At 37.2% G+C, this 20,655-nt stretch overlaps 1 protein-coding gene across 5 annotated transcripts in view; it reads left to right on the forward strand.

The window, feature by feature from the left end:
• Positions 1–1,361: 1,361 nt before the first annotated feature.
• The window catches only part of USP15 (ubiquitin specific peptidase 15), a 128,764-nt gene continuing 109,470 nt past the window's right edge, over positions 1,362–20,655 (forward strand). For 3 of the 5 annotated variants that reach the window (XM_023518402.1, XM_023518403.1, XM_003798525.3), the window contains exon 1: positions 1,364–1,527. Coding sequence is in view for 2 of the 5 variants with exons in the window: in XM_003798525.3 (XP_003798573.1) it covers positions 1,439–1,527 (89 nt within the window). In the remaining 3 variants the exon portion in view is untranslated. Of the gene's footprint in view, positions 1,528–20,655 lie in introns of all 5 variants that reach the window. The other 2 variants (XR_002775435.1, XM_003798524.2) reach the window with 1 other exon arrangement.

Consider the following 20,655-nt stretch of genomic DNA (forward strand, 5'->3'; position numbering starts at 1 on the left):
AACAAGAGAAATTATGTGGGGATTCTTGGCCATCTCTTACACATTTTTACATTATATCATCTTACAGTCAAAGCTCTGGACATCTTCACGCTTGGAAATACGTAAGCAATTGTGCTATAGTTAATTCACTAAACAAACATTTAGTAGCTTTTACTTATTAGGCAGAAGTTTTATCCGTGCAGCCACTAGGTGTAGATGAACCCAGTTCTAGCTCTTATGGAGTTCACGTTTTAGTCCAGGTTTTCCTAAGAGGCAGTGAATGTGCTATACCCTACAAGGGTGTCCAACCTGAGGCCCCGTGCTGATTTCTGGGAAGACTGTTTTTGCTTATCTGTGGTGTTCAGTGTCGCAAAAAGTATGCAAGCTCCCCCCCCCCGTTTTTTTTTTTTTTTGGCTCGTCAGCTTTCGTTAGTCTGTGTATTTACCGTGTGGCCCCACGCAACTTTTCTTCTTCCCAAGTGCGGCAGGAAAAAAAAAGGTTGGACACTTTTATAATAGCCTAGCACGTGGGCTTTGGAACCTGCCTCTCCACATGCCGACTGTGTGACCTTGGCATCTTATTTTTCAGAGACTCGATTTCCTCATTGGGAACATACTTGTTGACTTCACATAGGTGGTTTTATGTGGTTCCATTTCAGGTGCACGACACGGTGGGGAGAGGAGGCTCTCAGCTGCAGAAAAGGGCGCCGTGCACGCTTCCTTCCCCTCTACTCTCCCGCCGTTCCGAGACTCGTGCAAGACTGCCCATATTTCACTCCTGGTTCACCGAGGAACTGGGACATGTTTTCCACCGCAGCTCAGTTGTCTGGGTGTGCCCGGGAGGCGTCACAAAGAGACTATACAAGGTTCCCACCTACAGCAGAAGTAAGACTGCTGGGTAGAACCCAGGGAGGGCATCGCAGCCAAGCGTTCGGTTTCGGATTGTTCTTTGTGCCAATTACCCGAGCTCAGGTTCCGCCACTCGCAACGCAAATCCCAGAGCCAGCGAGCCGCCAGGGTTCTGCCATGTCTCGGCCGTGCCCACGCCCCCCGCCCCGCTCCACCCTCGGGCGTGAGTGAGCGCGCAAATGAGGGCTTTCGGCGGCTGTGGGAACCAGGGAGGGGAAAGCGAAGTTGGGGAACAACCGACCGGGCGGTGGCTTAGCTCCAGCGAGAGCGCGCCGAGCCGTCATCGAGGAGAGTTAAAACCCGGCGGTCCCCAGCCGCAGCCTGCCGCGGCCAGATGCTGGACGGGCGGGGGCCGATGGGGGGCAGCAGACCGCGGCCGCGCACCCTGGCGGTCCCCCGCGCCGCCTCTTGTCCCGAGACACCCCCCCACTCTTACGGCTCTTTTGGTTTCGACCTGCCGACTGGGAGGGGCCGGGGGACGCCATTCCCACAATGCTCTGGGGCGTGCCGCCGCCGTCGCTGCCGCCTCCGCTACCGCTAGTGGAAGAAGATGGCGGAAGGCGGAGCGGCGGATCTGGACACCCAGCGTTCTGACATCGCGACGCTGCTCAAAACCTCGCTCCGGAAAGGGGACACCTGGTGAGGAAAACGGCTTGAAGTGGCCGCGGTTGCCAGAGGGTGGTGGGGAACTGGGCGGGAACTGCGGACTGGTGTCTTTTCGCTAGTGACAGGTGCGGTCAGGTCCGGCGGTGGCCGCCCTGGGCGGCCGGATTTTAGCCGCTCCCGGAATGTTAGGGCAAAGGTTGGAGCCGAGGTGCGGGCCGGGGTGCGCGGCTTGCCGAGCATGCTGCGAGGCGTGCGGGCGGCTCCGGCTCGCGCGGTCCTCTTCGCCCTCCTTCCGTGGTGCCGCTCCCACCTCAGGCCTTCCTGAATGATAGGTTACGGTCGTTTGGCGAGAGTCCTACACTGTTTTGACAGGTCCCTGTCCCGCCGCTTGTCATCGTGTCGCCGGCTTTACTTCTCCGGTCGGTTCCTTTCCCGGAATCGTTGGCGTCCAAGTTCCTCATTATTCGGGTCCTTGCGGTCTTCCGGGAGGCAGGCGGGAGGATGTTTGCGGTCGGTGCTACACAGGTGGCATGTGTCAGGGCTCCACCGACCAGGAAGGAAGCCTAGTTTCCAGTTCCTTGTCGGAAGGAGGGCCCGGACTGGGGTCTTCGGCTGGGGAGAGGCACCACGTGGTCCATGCTGTCGCGGTGGCTTGGTCGAAGCCGGCGGCGTTTCCTAAGTGCAGCCCTTCCCTTGTGCTTGATGGCCTGCAAAAAGTAGATAAGTCCACTTGAGGCTCAAGTAACTTGCTAATATGCAAACTTGTAAAACACCAAAGGATATGCGTTTAAGATACTGAAGGAGGTGTGTGGGTATTTTCATACTTGTCAGCCATATCAAGTGGCGTCCAGCATAACTTAAGTATGTGAACATGTAGCATGAAGAGAAAGCACTTTTGGGGGGATGGAGGATAACGTGTCTCTTTATTATAATAAAAAAGTTCTTTTCACTTCCCACTGCCAGTGTTAACAGTGGTATGTAATTTACAGAGTTTTCTCACGTGCTCCAGAATAACTTAGCAGAAGGAGGGGAAGATTTAGACCTCAGTTTTATCACAGTCCTACCATTCGTCTTTCCGTGTGACTTTGAGGAAAGTTGACTGAAATCATCGAAGACCTCAGTATCTTCCTCTGTGAAGTGGATAGTAACAGTTTTATTTTAGGGGTTTCATCCTGATCTAATTAAATACTTTGAAGATTTTATACTTATGAGATACCATATTTTAGTTACTGTATTATCTCCACCCATTACTCCTGACAAGCCCTGTGATGTGTGATTATTTTCAAGTAAGCTAATAAGTGGCAGACTTGGGACTGGATTTAAGTACCTTGATCTAAGTCTTGGTACTTTTTGCCTAATTTGTAAGGCCATTGTGTTCATGTGATAAAAATGTGTAGGGATGTAAGTATATACGTGTGTTTGTGGTTCTACAGTAAAAAATAGGACCTTCAAATGACTTAATAATCATTGTTCGTATTGGAATGTTCCAATATGAGATATTTATTATTGTGGGAAAATTGGGCATTTCCTAAAACACACATGTTTAACTTGGCCTGTAGATTTTTACACGTGAAACCAATCCCTATTCTCTATTGTAGGTTAAAGAACATTTAAACATTTTTTATTTACCCTGCCTTTTACTACCTCATAAAAAGATAAATGCAGATTTCCATAAAATAGAAATTCTTAAATTAGAATGTGAATATTATTGTTTTTCTTTAATGTCATGTTTTTGGTATACTGAATTTGTTGACATTACAGGATGATAGACCAATACATGTATTATAGGCGTTAAACTTTTTAAAGTTTCGTACTTTGGTATGAATTTGAGTCATTTCAATACTTTCATTTCATTTTAGAGAAAAAGAGGGCCAGATAAATATTTAGACAAGAGCATTCATTGTTTCCTTTATTTAAAGCAAAAAAAATTGCAGGAACAATATGGTAATGGGAGTTGCAGAAAAGTTTGATTTATACGTAAACTAGTTTAATTGCAAATTAGCAGGTGAAATCTGTCCAAAAAAATAGTGTAGAGCAAAAGTTTGGTTCAGAGTTTTAAGGAGAATAATTTGATAAGTACAGGTTTGATTAGCTTAGTAAGTACAGAACTAGTCGGAATATGTGATAATTTAGTTATTGGGCTTATGTTTTTGAAACTAACTAGAAAGTTGTTCCTTTTTTCAATAGTACATCATTTATGGGAAATAAAATCAGAAAGGAGAGCTTTTTTTAACGTTGGTAAATTGGTGAAAATAAGGGCACAAATAGTGACATTAAGGCATTTTTTTACATTTTAATTGCTGAAGAGTCTAAAAAAGCAAATTTTCATAATATGAGCCTTTTTTTGGTACATATTTCAGTCTCTTCTAAGTTGTTAATTTTTAATCTTCAGGTTACTGTCTTTGGGGTATTTGAGCAAATCCTGTTTTGTAGCTGAAACCAGCCGTAGGCAAATGGACCATTGTCTAGGCATATGCATATAACCATCTCAGAAAGACTGGGCTGTTGAGAAAAAAATGGTGGTTTACTGTAAGTTTATAGGGAAGTTTAATATAGATGTTTGATGTTACAGTCTAAATGCATTAAAATGAATGAATTTCACTAATTAGTTCTTGAGCACATTGCAGATAAGGACTGTCTCACAATAGCCCTGGTAACTAATACTTAGACAAGTATAAAGACTTATTTGATTCTGTGTGAATACTATAGTTTCTCTTTGTCAGCAGCAAATAATTTTTATCTACATACTGATTTTCAGGGATGAAATTAAGTTATACACATCTGAGATGAAGAGAAACACACTTCATGATGTACGTGTTTGAGAAGTTAACAGTTGGTACAGGAAACTTAGTTATACCTCTTTAAAAGGTGACATAGGAAGTTAACATTGATCTGCATAAGATTTTGATCTGTTTCAGCTCCAGTGAAATAGTCAGAAAACCATGGACAAGATTAAGTCAGAATTTGGGAATTATATCCTTTTTGGATAAATGAACTAGAATTAAAGACAACTTTGATGGTTTCTTCTGATGAAGCAAAAAGAAAATTTGTTTAAAGTCCATTACATGTATTTTAGGAAAGTTTTGGGCTGTAGAATATTGCCGTTAGAGATTTCATTTAAAATAGATCTTATTGCTGGCACTCATAGCTCAGTGGGTAGGGCGCCGACCGTGTACACCAAGGTAAGGCGGGTTTAAACATGGCCCGGGCCTGCTAAACAAAAGTGAGAAGTACAACCAAAAAATAGCCGGGCGTTGCAGCGGGCGCCTGTAGTCCCAGCTCCTTGGGAAGCTGAGGCAAGAGAATCACTTAAGCCCAAGAGTTTGAGTTTGCTCTGAGCTGTGACGCAGTGGCACTCTACCAGGCGACAAAGTGAGACTCTGTCTCAATAAATAAATAAATAAATAATATAGATCTTATTAGTAAATGAACATAACTACAAATCACTGCTTCATTTTTTTCCACTTTTGTTAAATGTTATACATCTACCAGTCATTTTTAATAGTTTTTGTGTATGATCATATTTGGTGATAATATGTAAATAATTTTATAATTTAACAAAACGTCATTTTTGTATAAATTCTAATAACTAGTAGGTTCAGGGTAACTTTGGAGAGTAACTAGTTTGTGTTTAGAGTCATTTATAATGTCTTATGAGATTTTCATTTCATTAAGTTGCTGGAGAGATTTTAGGTAGAGAACAGGTGATTTCAGTTTTTTAACACTTTCCCTCCAATTTTACTTTTAGTTAGAAATCTTTTAGGTTTTATTTTATTTCGTCCCTTGTCTTTGTGGAACTTTGATTGACACTAACAGAAAAAACCTTCTTACAATCACAAATGACTTAATAATGTAAACAGACACTGTTAATCAACATAAATTCCAAATTGTTTAGTACATACATACTAAAGAAAGTTTTGTATTACTGTTTCCATTCAAGTTAATTTTAGTTGTGCCAGCATGTTTACTACAGAGTGGAGCATGTATGTATTACATCATTTATAGGAAATGAAACCAAAAGGAAGAGCTTTTTTAACATTGGTAAATTGGTGAAAATAAGGACAGCGTGTTTTTACTTTTTAATTCCTTAAAAATATAAAAAGCAAATTTTCTTAACTTAAGCCTTTTCTAATTGTTAAAGAATCTAGGATTAATGTACTTCATTAGGCCAAGAAGATTCAGACCTAGTCAGTGATTTCATTTATCTATTTAGTGAAACTTAGGGTTATTTTTTTCTAAATTGCACCATTTTCCCATTAGCACATACAAGATTTTAAATAAGTGACCTTTTTGAAAACTGGTTTTATGACAGTTATTAATTTTGTTTGCACATAAGTATAATAAGAAAAAAATTAGTTTTCCATGCCTCCTTGACCTATAATATTACACTTAAAAACACTGGGTGCCAGGTACTGCTGCAAGTGCATATTGACTCCTTTACTCATCACCACAATTTAGGGTAGTGATGCTATTATTCACATTTAACAAAACGGGAATCCTAGGCTCAGAGAGGTGTTCACACAGTGTTGTAGCTGGAATTTGACCCCAAATAGTCTGGATCTTTAGTTCATGCCCTTAAATTGCAGTACTATACTTCTTATTTTAAAGATTTATTTTAAAAGATCATTCCACTTTTAAAAGTAGGGGAGAAGACCTTTTTTTTCTTTTTAAATGGAATCTATTTTATATTTAGTAGCAGAATTCAGCCATTTTAACACTTGTCTCTTGTGACTGTTCAGTTTAGGTATGATACAATATGTAGAAAATCACATCTTGCTTCTGGAAATTAAAGCATGTTTAAAAGATTAATAGATAAATAACAATATACAGAAAAAGAGTACATGCAAACAAAAGAATCTGGTATCATTTACTGTTGAGCTTTTGAATTTTAATTATCAATAATCAAGCTTTTATTGGAAGAAATATGGTCCCTTTTAATATAGCTTTATAGAAATAACTAATCAAGCAGTTAGTAAGACCTTACAGGCTATTTTGAGCTTGTATTGTAAAAATGCAGTACTGGTTTACTCTAAGTCACAAATATGTGAAGCTCTTCTTTGGGATTATTAATCTATAGGAATAGTCCAGCACAGAGAACACAAATATGAATGTCTGATATTTTATGTTCCATGTTTACCAACTATTATTTTTCCAGAAATAATTCTTTTAATGAATTTCTGAAGTCTCCAGACATTTAAATTAAGACAGTGGAAGGAAGGTACGGGCACAATCACACTGATACCTCTTGATTTTCCTGAAAGGTGATAGTTCTGGTAGCATGGCTGCTAGTAAAACAGTCAGTTTTGCTATCTTAGTCATTGAACGATTCTACTTTCTATGTGGCTTTAGAGTGATTCTTCCTTTCCTCACTTTGAGAATCATTTCATTATTAAGCCATGCTTATGGATGAAAGTGAAGTGAAACTGTTGGATATCTTGGCAGAGCGATAAAGGGAAGGTTAAGAGTAACTGATAAAGGTTGATTCCATACTTTATCCAATTTGATCCTCAAAATAAGGACAAAATATGTATTTATATTTCTTTTTCACAGTGAAGAACCGGAGAGAAATTAATATGTTTGCCCATAATCCACAGGTGATAGATAGTACCAGTGCCAGTGAACATTTACTGAATGCTTAATCAGCGGCAGCTACTATTTTAAATGCTTTACCCTTACGGCATGCTCTTACTACCTCACTTTATATTTAATGATTTCAGAGCTAGTTTAAATTCCTGGTTTCTAATGATTTAAAATGCTAGATATTATCTAATACTACGGATAAGTTCTTAGTATTAAAGATGGTTTTATGCTGTCACTACTCAAATATAACTCAAACAGTATTTCATTAAGCCGTTGGGATTTCTCTTCCCACTTAGTCCCCATGTAGAATTTTCCAGAAATTACTAGTTTTTTCTTCCCTGAGTATTGTCAGTCCATATTGTACCTTTTATTTTCATTTCCTCAGTTACCACTGTAATTCACGTTGTGTATCTCATATTTATTCCCCTGAAGTCATTTTTCTAGACTATTTCTCTGAACTATTTTTTACAACAGAACTGTAGTTCCCTGTTTAAATATAGTTTAAATTCTACCATCTAGAAGTGACAAAAAAGTCACTAGTAAAGAAACCTGGCAGGAGACTGATAGTAAGGGGCTTCAGTTTTGGATACAGATTAAAAGTGTTTGAGGAAAGGATCAAAAATTGCTACTCAAAAAGAAGGAAATAAATTCTAATTGTAATATAAGGCCAAAAATTAACCTGCGTTTGATTATGCCTAGAATGCTTTTATGATATCCATTACTGAAATTCTGTATGTAGGTGTCCCACATATTGCCCCCAAAGTCACCCTGGGAAATATTTTAGCTAAGTGTACCTTTAATTACAAAATATTCATTACAAAATTTTATATAGTATTTACAAAATATTCTCTGCATGTTGGCCACCTCTTTGCAAAATTGTATAAAGTAATGACTTACTTTTTTTTCCTCCTAAAGAAAGTGAACTAAGAATGCTAGCTCTGCCTTCCACTCTCCTTGTAGTTTAAGAAGACTTAGATATTAGTGTGTCGATTCCCCACTATTAGAGAAAATCGTTTAGCAGAAGTACCTGTACAAAGGACTTCCTTTATGAAAGAAGTCAAAGGATGGTAAAGGCAAGCCCAAGAGTAGCTCTAAAGTCAGGCTGTTTTTTAAGTTCTAGAGAGCTCGTTAAATCAAAACTTGATAGTGTTAGAGACAGTGTTAATTACTCAAATAAAAAGAGCATGAAGCTCCTTGACCATGATGAAAGAGACCTGATAATCTGGGTTGATTTCCCTTATTTACTTGTATGTTAGTATAGCTTGACAAAGTTTAACAGTTTAGTTGAAAGATTTATCTTTGATAAAGATGGCAAGTTTATATTCATAGATTTGAATGGATTTCAAACTGAAGTTTTTAATTCTCAGGAGAGGTGTAGCTAAATAGTTGTTTGTACCATATAGCCGTGGCTGTCATTTACAAAATTTATTGTTTATTTACTATGTTAAGAACTTTTACATATATGATATAAGCGATAGTATTCTCATTTTAAAGATACAGAACCCGAGCTATAGAGTTGAATGTACATGCTCATGCACATGGTCATTGGTAGAGCAGGGACTCTAAGCTAGGCAGTCTTAACTCTGAAGACTGCATTTTAAACTCTTTAACTCTACTGCTTGCCCGTGAGTGATAATATGGAAGCAACTTTTTGAGAGGTGAATACTTGAAAGAATTAAAATCAAGAACTGACAGTTGCCAGTCTAGTTAAATACCATTTTCGTCTGTTATCCATGTGAAAAACCTGTAGAACTTTCTCGGCTACTTGGTTTAGCCTTTAGTTTTAGCAGTCTCATTTCCAACTAATGTACCTTTGCTTTGATACAGATGGTCTTTCCCATTTCCTGGAAATTATTTGCTTTTTCTTGCTTTGGGGGGGCTTTATGTATCATTTCTATTATTGCAAATACATCTAATTCCTGACTTCACTTCAAAAACCTAGCTCAAAATCAATCTTTGTGAAATCATCCTTAATAATGCCATCCAAAACTATGGCCCCTCTACTCTGCTTTTCAAAAATAGGTATGTGATGGCTTTATTTTGATATAATTCACATATCATGCTACTTGCCCACTTAAAGTGGCTAATTCACTGGGTTTCAGTATCATTCACAGAATTGCACAACCAACATTTTAGAATGTTTTCTTCATCCCCAAAAGGGATTAGTGCTTGCCTGCCATTTCTTCCCACACTCCCCTGCTGTAGACAGCTGCTAATCTAGTTTCTGTCTTCATATATTTGCCTATTCTGGGTATTTTATATAAATGGAATCTTGTACTAGGTACAGTTTTGTGTCTGGCATAATTTTTTTTATGCTTACCCATGTTGTAGCATGTATCATTTCTTTTTTTGATTGCTGAATAATACAGTCCTGTGTTGCTTAACAACAGGGACACATTCTGAGAAACGTGTCAGTAGGCGGTTTTGTCCTGGGAACATGGTAAGTGTACTTACACTAGGTGCTGCCTGGATGTATGGGATGGCCGGTTGCTCCTAAGGTACAATCTGAAAAGCATGTTACTATACTGAATACTGTAGGCATTTGTAACACAGTGGTATTTATATACAGGCAGTACCAAAGTTATAAACATCCAACATATGACTTGCACTTACAAAGAGAGGCTATTACAAAGTAATAGATTAATAGTTAGTAATAGGTTAACTTACATATAAATTCAACTTAAGAACAAACCTACAGAACGTATTTCGTAACCTGGGGACTGCTTGTATCTAAACATTATCTAGACATAGAAGAAGGTCAGTAAAAGTACAGTCTTATTATAGAATGAAACCATCGTTGTAAGCGTGGTCCATTGTTGATTGAAATGGTTGACTGACAGTGTGCATGACTGCTGTATTCCATTGTGTAGATATAATACATTTAATTTATCCTTTTAACAGTTAATGACATTTGAGTTTCCAGATTTCTGACTATCATGAATAATCTTGCTATGACCATCCATGTACAAGTTTTCCCTTCTCTTAGATATATACTTACAAGTAAAATTGCTGGGTCTCTTTGATTAACTCTTTGAGGAACTGTTAGACTGTTTTACAAAGCCAAGGCATCATTTTAACTTGCCACCAGCAGCCTGTGAGGGTTCCATTTCCTGCACATTCTTGTCAGTGCTTGTTACTGACTCTTTGATTATAGCCATCTTGGTGGGTGTGAGGTGGCATCTCCTTGTTTTGATTTGCGTTTCCCTGATAGTTAATGATTTTGAGCATCTTTTCATCTGGTGGTTGCCCATTTGTGTGTCTTTTGAATGTCTGTCCTGATCTTTTGCCTTTTTTTTTTTTTTTTGAGACAGAGCCTCAGGCTGTCCCCCTGGATAGAGTGCTGTGACATCACAGCTCACAGCAACCTCCAACTCCTGGGCTCAAGCAAGTCTCCTGCCTCAGCCTCCCAAGTAGCTGGGACCACAGGCGCCTGCCACAAGGCCCAGCTATTTTTTTGGTTACAGCTGTCATTGTTGTTTTGGTGGGCCTGGGCTGGATTCGAACCCACCACCTTAGGTGTATGTGGCTGGCGCCTTAGCCACTTGAGCCACAGGCACCAAGCCTGCCCATTTTTAAAATTTGGTTGTTTTGTTTGAGTTTTTTATATTAATCTATTTTAGATACAGGGTCCTTATTAAATAGGTGATTTGCAAAATTTTCTCCCATTTTATAGGTTTTCCACTTTCTCGAGGATATCCATTGAAGGACAGTTTTTATTTTAATGAATTCAACTTATCTATTTTTCTCTGTTATCATTTTTGCTTTTGGTATTGTGTCTAAGAAGGCTTTTGTGTAACCAAATCTCATGAAGATTTACTTCTATAATTTCTTCTATTTTATGGTTTTAGCTCTAATTAAAGACTTAACCCAAGTGAGTTGATTTCTTTGTGAAATCGGTGTAGGCAGCAGTCCAGTTTCATTCTTTTGCATGTGGATATCCAGTTGTCCTAGCCCCATTTGTCAAAAAGACTCTCCTTTTCCTGTGGGATTTTCTTGGAACCCTGGTTGAAAATCCATTGACTGTAAAAGCGAGAGTTTATTTCTAGACTCTGCAGTTGATGTAGCTTCTGTCCATACGCCTGTACCACACTGTCTAACTAATACAGATGTGTAGTAAATTTTGAATTCTGGAAGTTGGCTTCCATGGACTTTTTCAAGTTTGTTTTAGCCCTCTTATTAGTTTATACTATTTTGAAATGTTGCCTTGTAAATATTCTTAATATGTGTACTTATTCCACATAAATGATACACTCTTCTTTTTAACAGCCTGTCTTCTTACCTTCTCTCATTGGAAATCTCCCCCAGCTCTTTATTTCTTAGAAGTATCTGGTATATAGTATGTATCTGGTATGTAGTATAAATATATATACTATTTATGCACTGAATGCTATGTGTCATATAACTCACAGATCTCTCTCCTACTCCTAACTTCAGGCCCCCAAAGCACAAACAGCCACTAGAGTAAGAACATAGGGAAGTGTGCTCCTCCTTATCACAGAGACATTTACAGGACTGCGTGTCTGTAGGAAAGGTAGAGCAGCAACTGGAAATGGCACGGCGTTCTAAAAGGGCGCAACCACGTCACTCCTGTAAGTGAATTTAAATGGAATGTAAAAACATTCAAAATAATACATAGTTTTTATGAAAATACATTTATGTAGGAAAGTATAGAAATGTTCATGGAATGATAAATGCTAAATTCAGGGTAAGGGTAGGCAAAGAGAGGGGTCTGTAGGAGCTACATGAGAATTTGTAATAACTTCCTTAGGTGCATGGTTTGATGGAATGGAATGTATACCTGCATGTAATACTAATGTTTTTTTAAAAGTAAAGTTGGTTGTAAGGATGTTTTAAGGGAAGATCCAGTTTTTCTTAGTTTTTTATTTATTTTATTTTTATTTTATTGCCAAGCCCAATTCTTCGAATGCAGAAAAGTTAAACATAGTTGAGGAAATATATATACAGTGGGGGTCATACATTTCTAATTATTATTTCTTGCTTCATATGTGATTATCTGGATTTACATGTTAGATATTACATATTGTTGCAGGATATCTTTAGTATGAAAACGCATACTATTTAAGATATTGATTGTGTGCTTGTATTCTGGTTGAATAGTTTAAAACCTTATCACTTGGCCTCCTTCTTGAGTTCCTAATTTGTCTTAGTTTAGATCTAAAAGAGGTCATAAAAATGAGTTCTTGCTAACTGATGGCTTTAATGTACAGAGCAGAAAATAGGTTAGAAATGCTTGAAATTCAAAATTAAGCCATAAAAAGGAGGCAAACCAGGCCACTGGTTTATTTGAAAACACTTCATAGTTTTTTAGGTTAAGATTTACTGCAACAATGAAATTTGAGTTTATTGTACTTAAAAAATCAGTGAATATCTGACTGATAATGGTTTAAAATAGTAGGTACTATCAATATCTCCTTAGTGTTAAAAATAGGCTTATATTATCACATTCAAATATAAATATTTCATTAAGGATATTAGTCATGAGTAAATTAGCATCCAGAATCATTTATACCCTTATTTTTACACAAGATAGTTGTAAATATTTTTCTGAGATAAAGCATGTTATGTTGGATTAGGCTGAAAATTTTTCATGCTTTCTTACTCATGAATCAATGAGTGTCTGTGCCCACTTTGAAGAGCAAGATGGGATTTTTTTTAAAAAACAAGATTATTTTATATCAATATTAGGCAATTAAGCAGGAACATTTATCTGGAGTTATCAGCATAAACATATACAAATCAAAAAAAAAACCCAAACAGAAATAATGCATTCACTGCCTGTCTGGTTTCCTAAATCCTGCTATCAGGATTTTCTCATACTGCTTTTAAACTCTGTTTTATCTGAGACTATTCTGAATCGTTTATTGGCTCTTGTATATCTTTCTTAAAGTTGCTTCTAATATGTGTAAGACCACCAGACAACTGTTGAAATTATTCTATTCCTCTTGCCCTCCTTAAACTCTGGCCTTTTTAATTCTTACCATAGCTTTACTACATTTGAAACTGTCTTAATATTGACTCAGAAGCCTCAGTTTCTCCAGAGCCATTGAAAATTATTCTATCCTGACCATCGTACAAGTCGTCTTTCTTGATACCTTCAGAATCAAGCCTATTACAATTTAGACCTTTCTAAGTACTCATAATATGTGAATTTTTTATTTACTAAGCATTTCACATGTGTTTGATCCTCTCCAGTAATCTTGTGAGATATTCCCAGTGGTCTTCATGGAATCAAATCATATCTTTTTCCTTTTAAAAATCTTTCAGTGATTTCCAATGTATGTAGGAGTGGATCCTTATCATTGACTTAAAGACATCGTTTAGTCTACTAACGCTAGATAAACTGGAGAGTGTCAGCCCACTGTCTTATCTCGCATTTTTCCTCTCCTTGTCATAAACTCTAACTTCGTTTAGTCAATTTCTCCAGCATACAAAATTCTCAAAGTTCTTCTGATGTTAGAATACACTGTTCTTTCCATTTAGATGATTTTTCTTCTTACTCTTCCTGTAGTAACTCCTATTCAGAATTACCTTTTCAGAAAGATTTTCCTTTATTCTAAAGAGGGCCCCCATTATAAGCTTTCATAGCTCCTACCACAGTATTTTGCTATCTTGATAACTGTTGTTTTTCTCCACTATATTCTGAGTTCCATAAAATAGGGACATAAGGCCAGTTTACTAACCTCTTTATATGTAATAGCGTATATGTAGGAGATGTTCAGCATTTTTTAGAATGAATTCCCATTTCTAAGGTGACATAGTGAGACTGTCTCAAAAATATAAATAAATAAATAAAAATAAATTCTACTTCTCCAAAGAAAAATTCAAAGTTTATGTAGTTTTTTAATTAAAATCTAATGTTAAGTTCATCTGTTTGGAAAAAATAGAAATATAAAAGGTAATATAAAATTATGAATTTCTTTAAAAAGTAAACACTAGTGAACTAAAACTATATGCATCTTAATCATTTTGTTGTATACATTTTTATCCCAATTTAAAAAATTAAACTATAATTGTTTTTCTTATTTTTATACATGGGATTTCATTTGTCATCTGTCATTTAACACTGCCCATTTTTCTGGCCTCCAAATTATTCTTAGTCTGTTCGTTTGCCTGTACTTCATTCTCTGTGTGTATACATGAAGATGTATATACATAAACTATTATTTTATATTAATAGAAAACGTACGCTCATGGTAGTGTGATATTTCAAGAAAACCAAAGGTATAAAGAAATTTAAAACATAATTGTCATCTCCTGTGCTAACAGTACCTTCTGGAACAACTGAAGGACTTGCCTGAGGCTCTTTTACAGCATACTTTTTAAAATGTAAGTAGAAAGAGTATTATCTAAAATAACAATCTAAAAGTACAATAAAATAAGCAAAAATATACATAGTCTTTATTATTATTATCAGGTATTGTATCCATAATTTCGTGTGCTATATTCCTGACAGGATAGGCGTATGTAGGTGTGTTTAAAACAGCATCCCTGTAAACAGTTGAATACTGTGTTGTGATTCAGTGTTACAAGAGCTACCATGTCACTAGGCAGTGGGAATTCTTCAGTTCCCTTATAATCTTAGGAATTCTGTAAGTAGTATATAGTCCATCCTTTACTGGGTGCAAGAATGTATACAGATGCTTCTCCATTTGCAATGAGGTTACAACCCAGTAAACCCATCAAAAGTTGAAAATGTCATAGATCAGAAATACACCTAAACTCTTAGTTAAAAAGAAAGCATTACAGTTTAATCTCCCTGTAATGCCATCCTCTTCCCTCCTTTGCTGAGGCAGCCACTCTGCTGAAATTGAACTTTGTAAGTCTTTGTTTCTACTTATACTACTTATGCATGTATCTGTAAGTAATATATAATATTTGTGGCATATTTAAATTTTTCTATTGTTGCAGTGTGTACATGTTCACATTATCTGAATATATTGTATGCATGCTTTTGCAGCTTCCTTTTTTCATTTATTGATAGCATTATAGTTTTGAGATTTATCCATGTTAATACATTACTTAATATTTTTCATTTCAATTTTTGTGTAGTATTTTATAGTATAAATAATACAAATGAGATTTTTTTCAATTTTCATTCTTACAAATTATGCTTCAGTAAATACTCGTATGGTTTTATTCTTGTAAAAATGTGCAGGAGTTTCTGTAGGGTGGAACTCAATGCCAGTACACAATTGTATGGCTTGTACATCTTCATCTTTAATAGACATTGCCAAATTATTTTCTAAAGTAAGGATTCTTGTTTACCCTACCCACACCCTCCTAAAGTATAAGAATTCTTGTTACTACACATCTTTTCCAAGTTTAATGTTGTTGACACATGTCCATATGCTCATGTGTTCGCCAGTTTCTTGGGAATGACATGGTATCTTTTTGTGGTGTTAACTTTGCATTTTTCTTGTTGCTAATGAGGTTAAGTATCTTGTGGTCTGCAGAGGCTACTCTGATTTCCTGTTATATAAATTGCCCTAATTTCTTTTGTTTATTAATTTAAAGGTGTTTTTCATGTATGCTATCATTTGTTGATTGTATGCAGTATAAGTATCTTCTCTAGTTTCTGTCTTATCTCTTTAGTTGATGGTATTTTTTGTTGAATAGAAGCTTTTAATTTTAATCTTGACAAGTTTATCAGTCTTTTTAAGTTTGTTACTTTTTGCCTTACCTCTTCCTATATTCTAAGGTAACAAGGATTTTCTTCTGTATCTTTTCAAAAATTTGTACTTTTGCTTTTCACATTTACTTTGTAAATACATCTTTGATTTGCTTTTCTATAGTTAGGTCTGCCATAACCCAGCATATGTTCTTAAAAATCACTGTGCTATACAAGAATTGCTCAGTAAAAACCACAGGGCATATAGGGAAAATGGGATTGGGGCACAAAACTCAAAAGCTTTTTCAGTGACATGTTTTTAAAAAAGATACCTAAGACATGGTAACACAGTTTAACATATGGTAAATGGTTAAGAAATATATAAATGCCACAGTAAACATGACATTTCTCTTTTAAAAATGAAGTTTGCTTATGAAAATGGGATTCAGAAGGGTGTGCAGTGGTGCAGAGGTGATTATTTGAAATATGCCACGAAGTTTTAACAGCAGATGGGGAGGTGGCATGTAACACACATGACTTAGGCAGCTCTTTGGCTTGTGTGTGTGTTGTGCATTTCTGTGCTGGTCAGAAAAGCTGGGTAGTTTCTGTGTTCACCTAGTGTCTCTTCAGTCAGAACTAGGGCAAGACACCTAAGGCATAAAATTTAAGGAAACATTGACCCTTAGGTTCTAGACATCTCACTTGTCTCATCTTAGTTGTGGCCCTGCTTGTGAATGAAATAATGCTTAACATATGCTGTAAGTTATGTTATATTTAAATTGTTCCCTATTACAGTCATGTGTCACTTCATGATAGGAATATCATCTGAGGAGTTTGTTACTAGGCAGTATTGTTGTGTGAACATCATAGAGTGTACTTACTTAGATGGCGCACCTGGCTTACTGCGCGCCTAGGCTGTATGATGGAGCCCACTGTTCCTGGACTGCAAACCCCCACAGCATATTACCATATTGACTGCCATAGGCAGTTTACCACAGTAGTAATTGTGTGTCTAAACATGTCTAAATAGAAAAAAATAGAGTTTAAATATGGTATAAAACACAAATAATGGTATACTTGTACAGGACACTTACCACAAATGGAGCCTCTGGAACTGGGAATTGCTCTGGGTGAGGCAGTGAGTGAATGTGAAAAATTAGGACATTACTTATTGTACTCTGCTGTAGACTTGATATAACACTGTACACTCAGGCTTCTTTTTTTTTTTTTGAGACAGAGCCTCAATCTGTCACCCTGGGTAGAGTGCTGTGACATCACAGCTCACAGTAACCTCCAACTCCTGGGCTTAAGCGATTCTCTTACCTTCCAAATAGCTGGTACTACAGGCACCTGCCACAACGCCCAGACTTTTTTTTTCCTTCCAGTTTTTGGCTGGGGCCAGGTTTGAACCTGCCACCTCCAGTATATAGGGCCAGCACCCTACTCCTTTGAGCCACAGGCGCCACCCATACCCAAGCCATTTTTTGATTGTAGTTGTTATTGCTGTTTGGCAGGCCCAAGCTGGATTCGAACCCACCAGCTCTGGTGTACATGGCTGGCACCTTAGCCGCTTGAGCTACAGGTGCCAAGCCGTATATGTTTCTTTCTTCAATAATAAATTAACCTTAGCTTACTGTAATATTTTTACTTTAGAAACTTTTCAATTTTTTAGGGCAGCACCTGTGGCTCAAAGGAGTAGGGCGCCAACCCCATATGCCTGAGGTGGTAGGTTCAAACCAAGCCCTGGCCAAAAACAACAAAAAAAAAAAAAAAAGAAAAAGAAATTTTTCAATTTTTTAAAACTTTTTGACTCTCATGATAACATCAACCTTAACACACACAACTGTACAGAATATTTTCTTTATAATCCTACATTCTGTAAGCTTTTTTCTAATTTTATTTTGAAATTTTTTGCTTTTTAAACTTTCTTGGTAAAGACTAAAATACAAACACATACATTAGCCTAGGACTACAGAGTTAGGATATCAATATCACTGTCTTCTGGCTCCATGTCCTCTCCCACTAGAAGGTCTTCAAGGGCAATAACTTGGTGGCGCACCTGTTGTGATAGCAAGTGCCTCCTGGAATGCCCCCAAAGGACCTGCCTGAGGCTCTTCTGCAGTTACCTTTTTTATACTTTTTTATGCATAGAGGGAATATACCCTAAAATAATGGTTTGAAAAATAGCAAATATATACATAGTTATTATTATCATCCAGCATTATATACTGTACATAATTACATTGCTGTGTACTATTGGCAGTGTAGTTTTGTTTCCCCTATACTGTGTTATGCTATGTTGTTACAATGGCTACGATGTCAGTGGGCAATAGGAAATTTTCAACTCCATTATAAATTTACAGGGCCATCGTTGTACATATTGTTCATCGTTGATCAAAGTAGTTATGCAGCAGAAGAACGTGCACGGAAGCTTCTCTGGTTAAAGTGAGGTTACAGCTCAATAAACCTGTTAAAAGTTGAAAATATTATAACTAAAAAAAATGTGTTTAATGCACCTTTCCTACCAAACATAACTTAGCCTGGCCTACTTTAAATGTGCTCAGAGCACTTACATCAGTCTATCCTTGGACAAACTCATCTAACAGCCTATTATGTAATAAAGTGGTGAATATCTTATGTACCTTATTGAATACTCTACTAAAAGTGAAAAACAGAATCATTGTATCTGTGCCTTCTACCTAATGTGTGTCATTCTGACGCTATCATGAAGTCTAGGATCTAGACTTAGGAAGCCCCACTATCCTAGGTCAGGGACGGTCTGTGTTAGTTATTTTTTTTCTGAAACAGAGCTTTTTTCTGATACCCTGGGTGGAGTGCAGAGGTGTCGTCATAGCTCACTGCAACAACAAACACCTGGGCTTAGGCAATCCTACTGCCTGAGCCTCCTAAGTAGCTGAGAATATGGGTACATGCCAAGGCCCCTGGCTAATTTTTCTATTTTTAATGGATACAGGGTCTCATTCTTGCTCAGGTTGGTCTTGAACTCCTGAGTTCAAGTGATCCTCCTGCCTTGGCCTCCCAGAGTTCTGGGATTACAGGCGTGAGCCTATTCCTAGCCATATTTTTTTTTTATTGTAGTAAGAAAACTTAACATGCAGTCTGCTCTCTTAAATTCTTAAGTGCACCACCAATCTATGGTTTATCTTAGAAGGGTACAAGTGAATCTTTCTAAAAGTAGAATATAAACGTCTTAACATGATAACTAAGAAAATGACACAAAGGCTATGTTAACCAGTTTGATGAAAATATTTCAAATTGTATATGAAAATACCACACTGTACCCCATGATTGCATTAATGTACACAGCTATCATTTAATTAAAAAAAAATCTTAAGTGCATAATACATTATTAACTGTAGGCACAATGTTATACAACAGATCTCTAGAACTTACTTTGCATAACTGAAACTTTGTTACCCTCTGAACATCAACTTGCCCTCTAGGCCCCTGGGAACCACCCTTCTCCTCTCTGTTTCTGTGAGTATGGTTATTTTAGATAGCTCATATATTTGTCTCTGTGACTCTTTTCATTTAGCATAATGCCTTCTGGGTTCAACCATGTTGCTGTATATGGCAGGATTTCTTCCTTTTTCAGACTGAATAGAATTCCTTTGTATGTGCATAGCACATTTTCTTTATCATTTCATCCATTGGTGTACATTTAGGTTGTTTCCCCATCCCTAAGCTATTGTGAATATTGCTGCCATAAACATAGGAGTGCATGTTATCTCTTCAAGATCTTGATTTCGATTCTTTTGGATATATACCCATAAGAGGGATTGCTGGATCATATGGTAGTTATATATATATATATATATATATATATGTATGTATGTATGTATTGAGACAAGCTTTTGCTTTCAAGCTTTTGCCCTGGATAGAGTGCCGTGGCATCATCATAGCTCACAGCAGCCTCCAACTCTTGAGCTCAAGCGGTCCTCTTACCTCAGTTTTTTCTATTTTTAGTACAGAAGGGGTCTCAATTTTTTGCTCAGTCTGGTCTTGAACTTGTGACCTAAAGCAATCCACCCTGCCTCAGCCTCCCAGAGTGCTAGGATGATGGGAATTGAGCCACCATGCCCAGCTGTTTTTAATTTTTTGAGGAACCTCCATGCTGTTCTCCATAGCTGGTCTGCGTCATTTTACATTCCTACCCAATAGTGTTGGGTTCTAACACAAGGGTTGTGATTTCTCCACATCCTTACCAGCACTTGTTACCTTTTGTTTCTTGAGTAATAACCATCCTACCAGGTGTAAAGTGATATTTTATTGTGGTTTTAATTTGACAAATCACTTGCATTGTAACACATTCAGATTTTCAAAACAAGCCTCAAAACAGACTGCCTATGTGAGGTAGAACTGTAAATTTATTTTTTCCCATATTCATGGCCAGTTGTCCCAGTGCTTTTTATAGAATCTTTCCCTACTAATTTGTGATGATGTTTTTCACACATATCATATCTCTACATGTATGTGAGATGTGGTTCTTCTTTTCTTTTTCTTTTTTCTTTTTTTGAGACAAGGTCTTGCTGTGTTGCTCAGACTGATACTTCTGTGCTCCAGTGAGCTTCTCAACTAGTCTCCTGAGTAGCTGGGGTTATATACCACATAGCCACACCACTTTGGTTCCTTTTTTAGTGTGTGCTATTTTTATTGGTCTTTTTGCTTCTATCTATACAAATATCACATTTTCTTAATCACAGCTTTGGACTTTATAACTTTGGGCATGTTAATTTCCCTGTGCCTATGCACTTCACCTATGAAATTATGATAATAGAACCTACCTTGTTGGGTAATTAAAGGAGTAAATGAGCCAATAGAGTAAAAGTGTTCAGATTTATGCACCTAGCTCAAGAGCAAAAACCAAATGTAGTAATTTTGTTATTAAAAGTAATTTCTGGCTCGGCACCTGTGGCTCAAGTGGCTAAGGC

This window comes from Otolemur garnettii, unplaced genomic scaffold (genome assembly GCF_000181295.1).
Source record: "Otolemur garnettii isolate 467f Iridium unplaced genomic scaffold, OtoGar3 scaffold00138, whole genome shotgun sequence".
In the NCBI taxonomy this organism is placed as follows: Eukaryota; Metazoa; Chordata; class Mammalia; order Primates; family Galagidae; genus Otolemur; species Otolemur garnettii.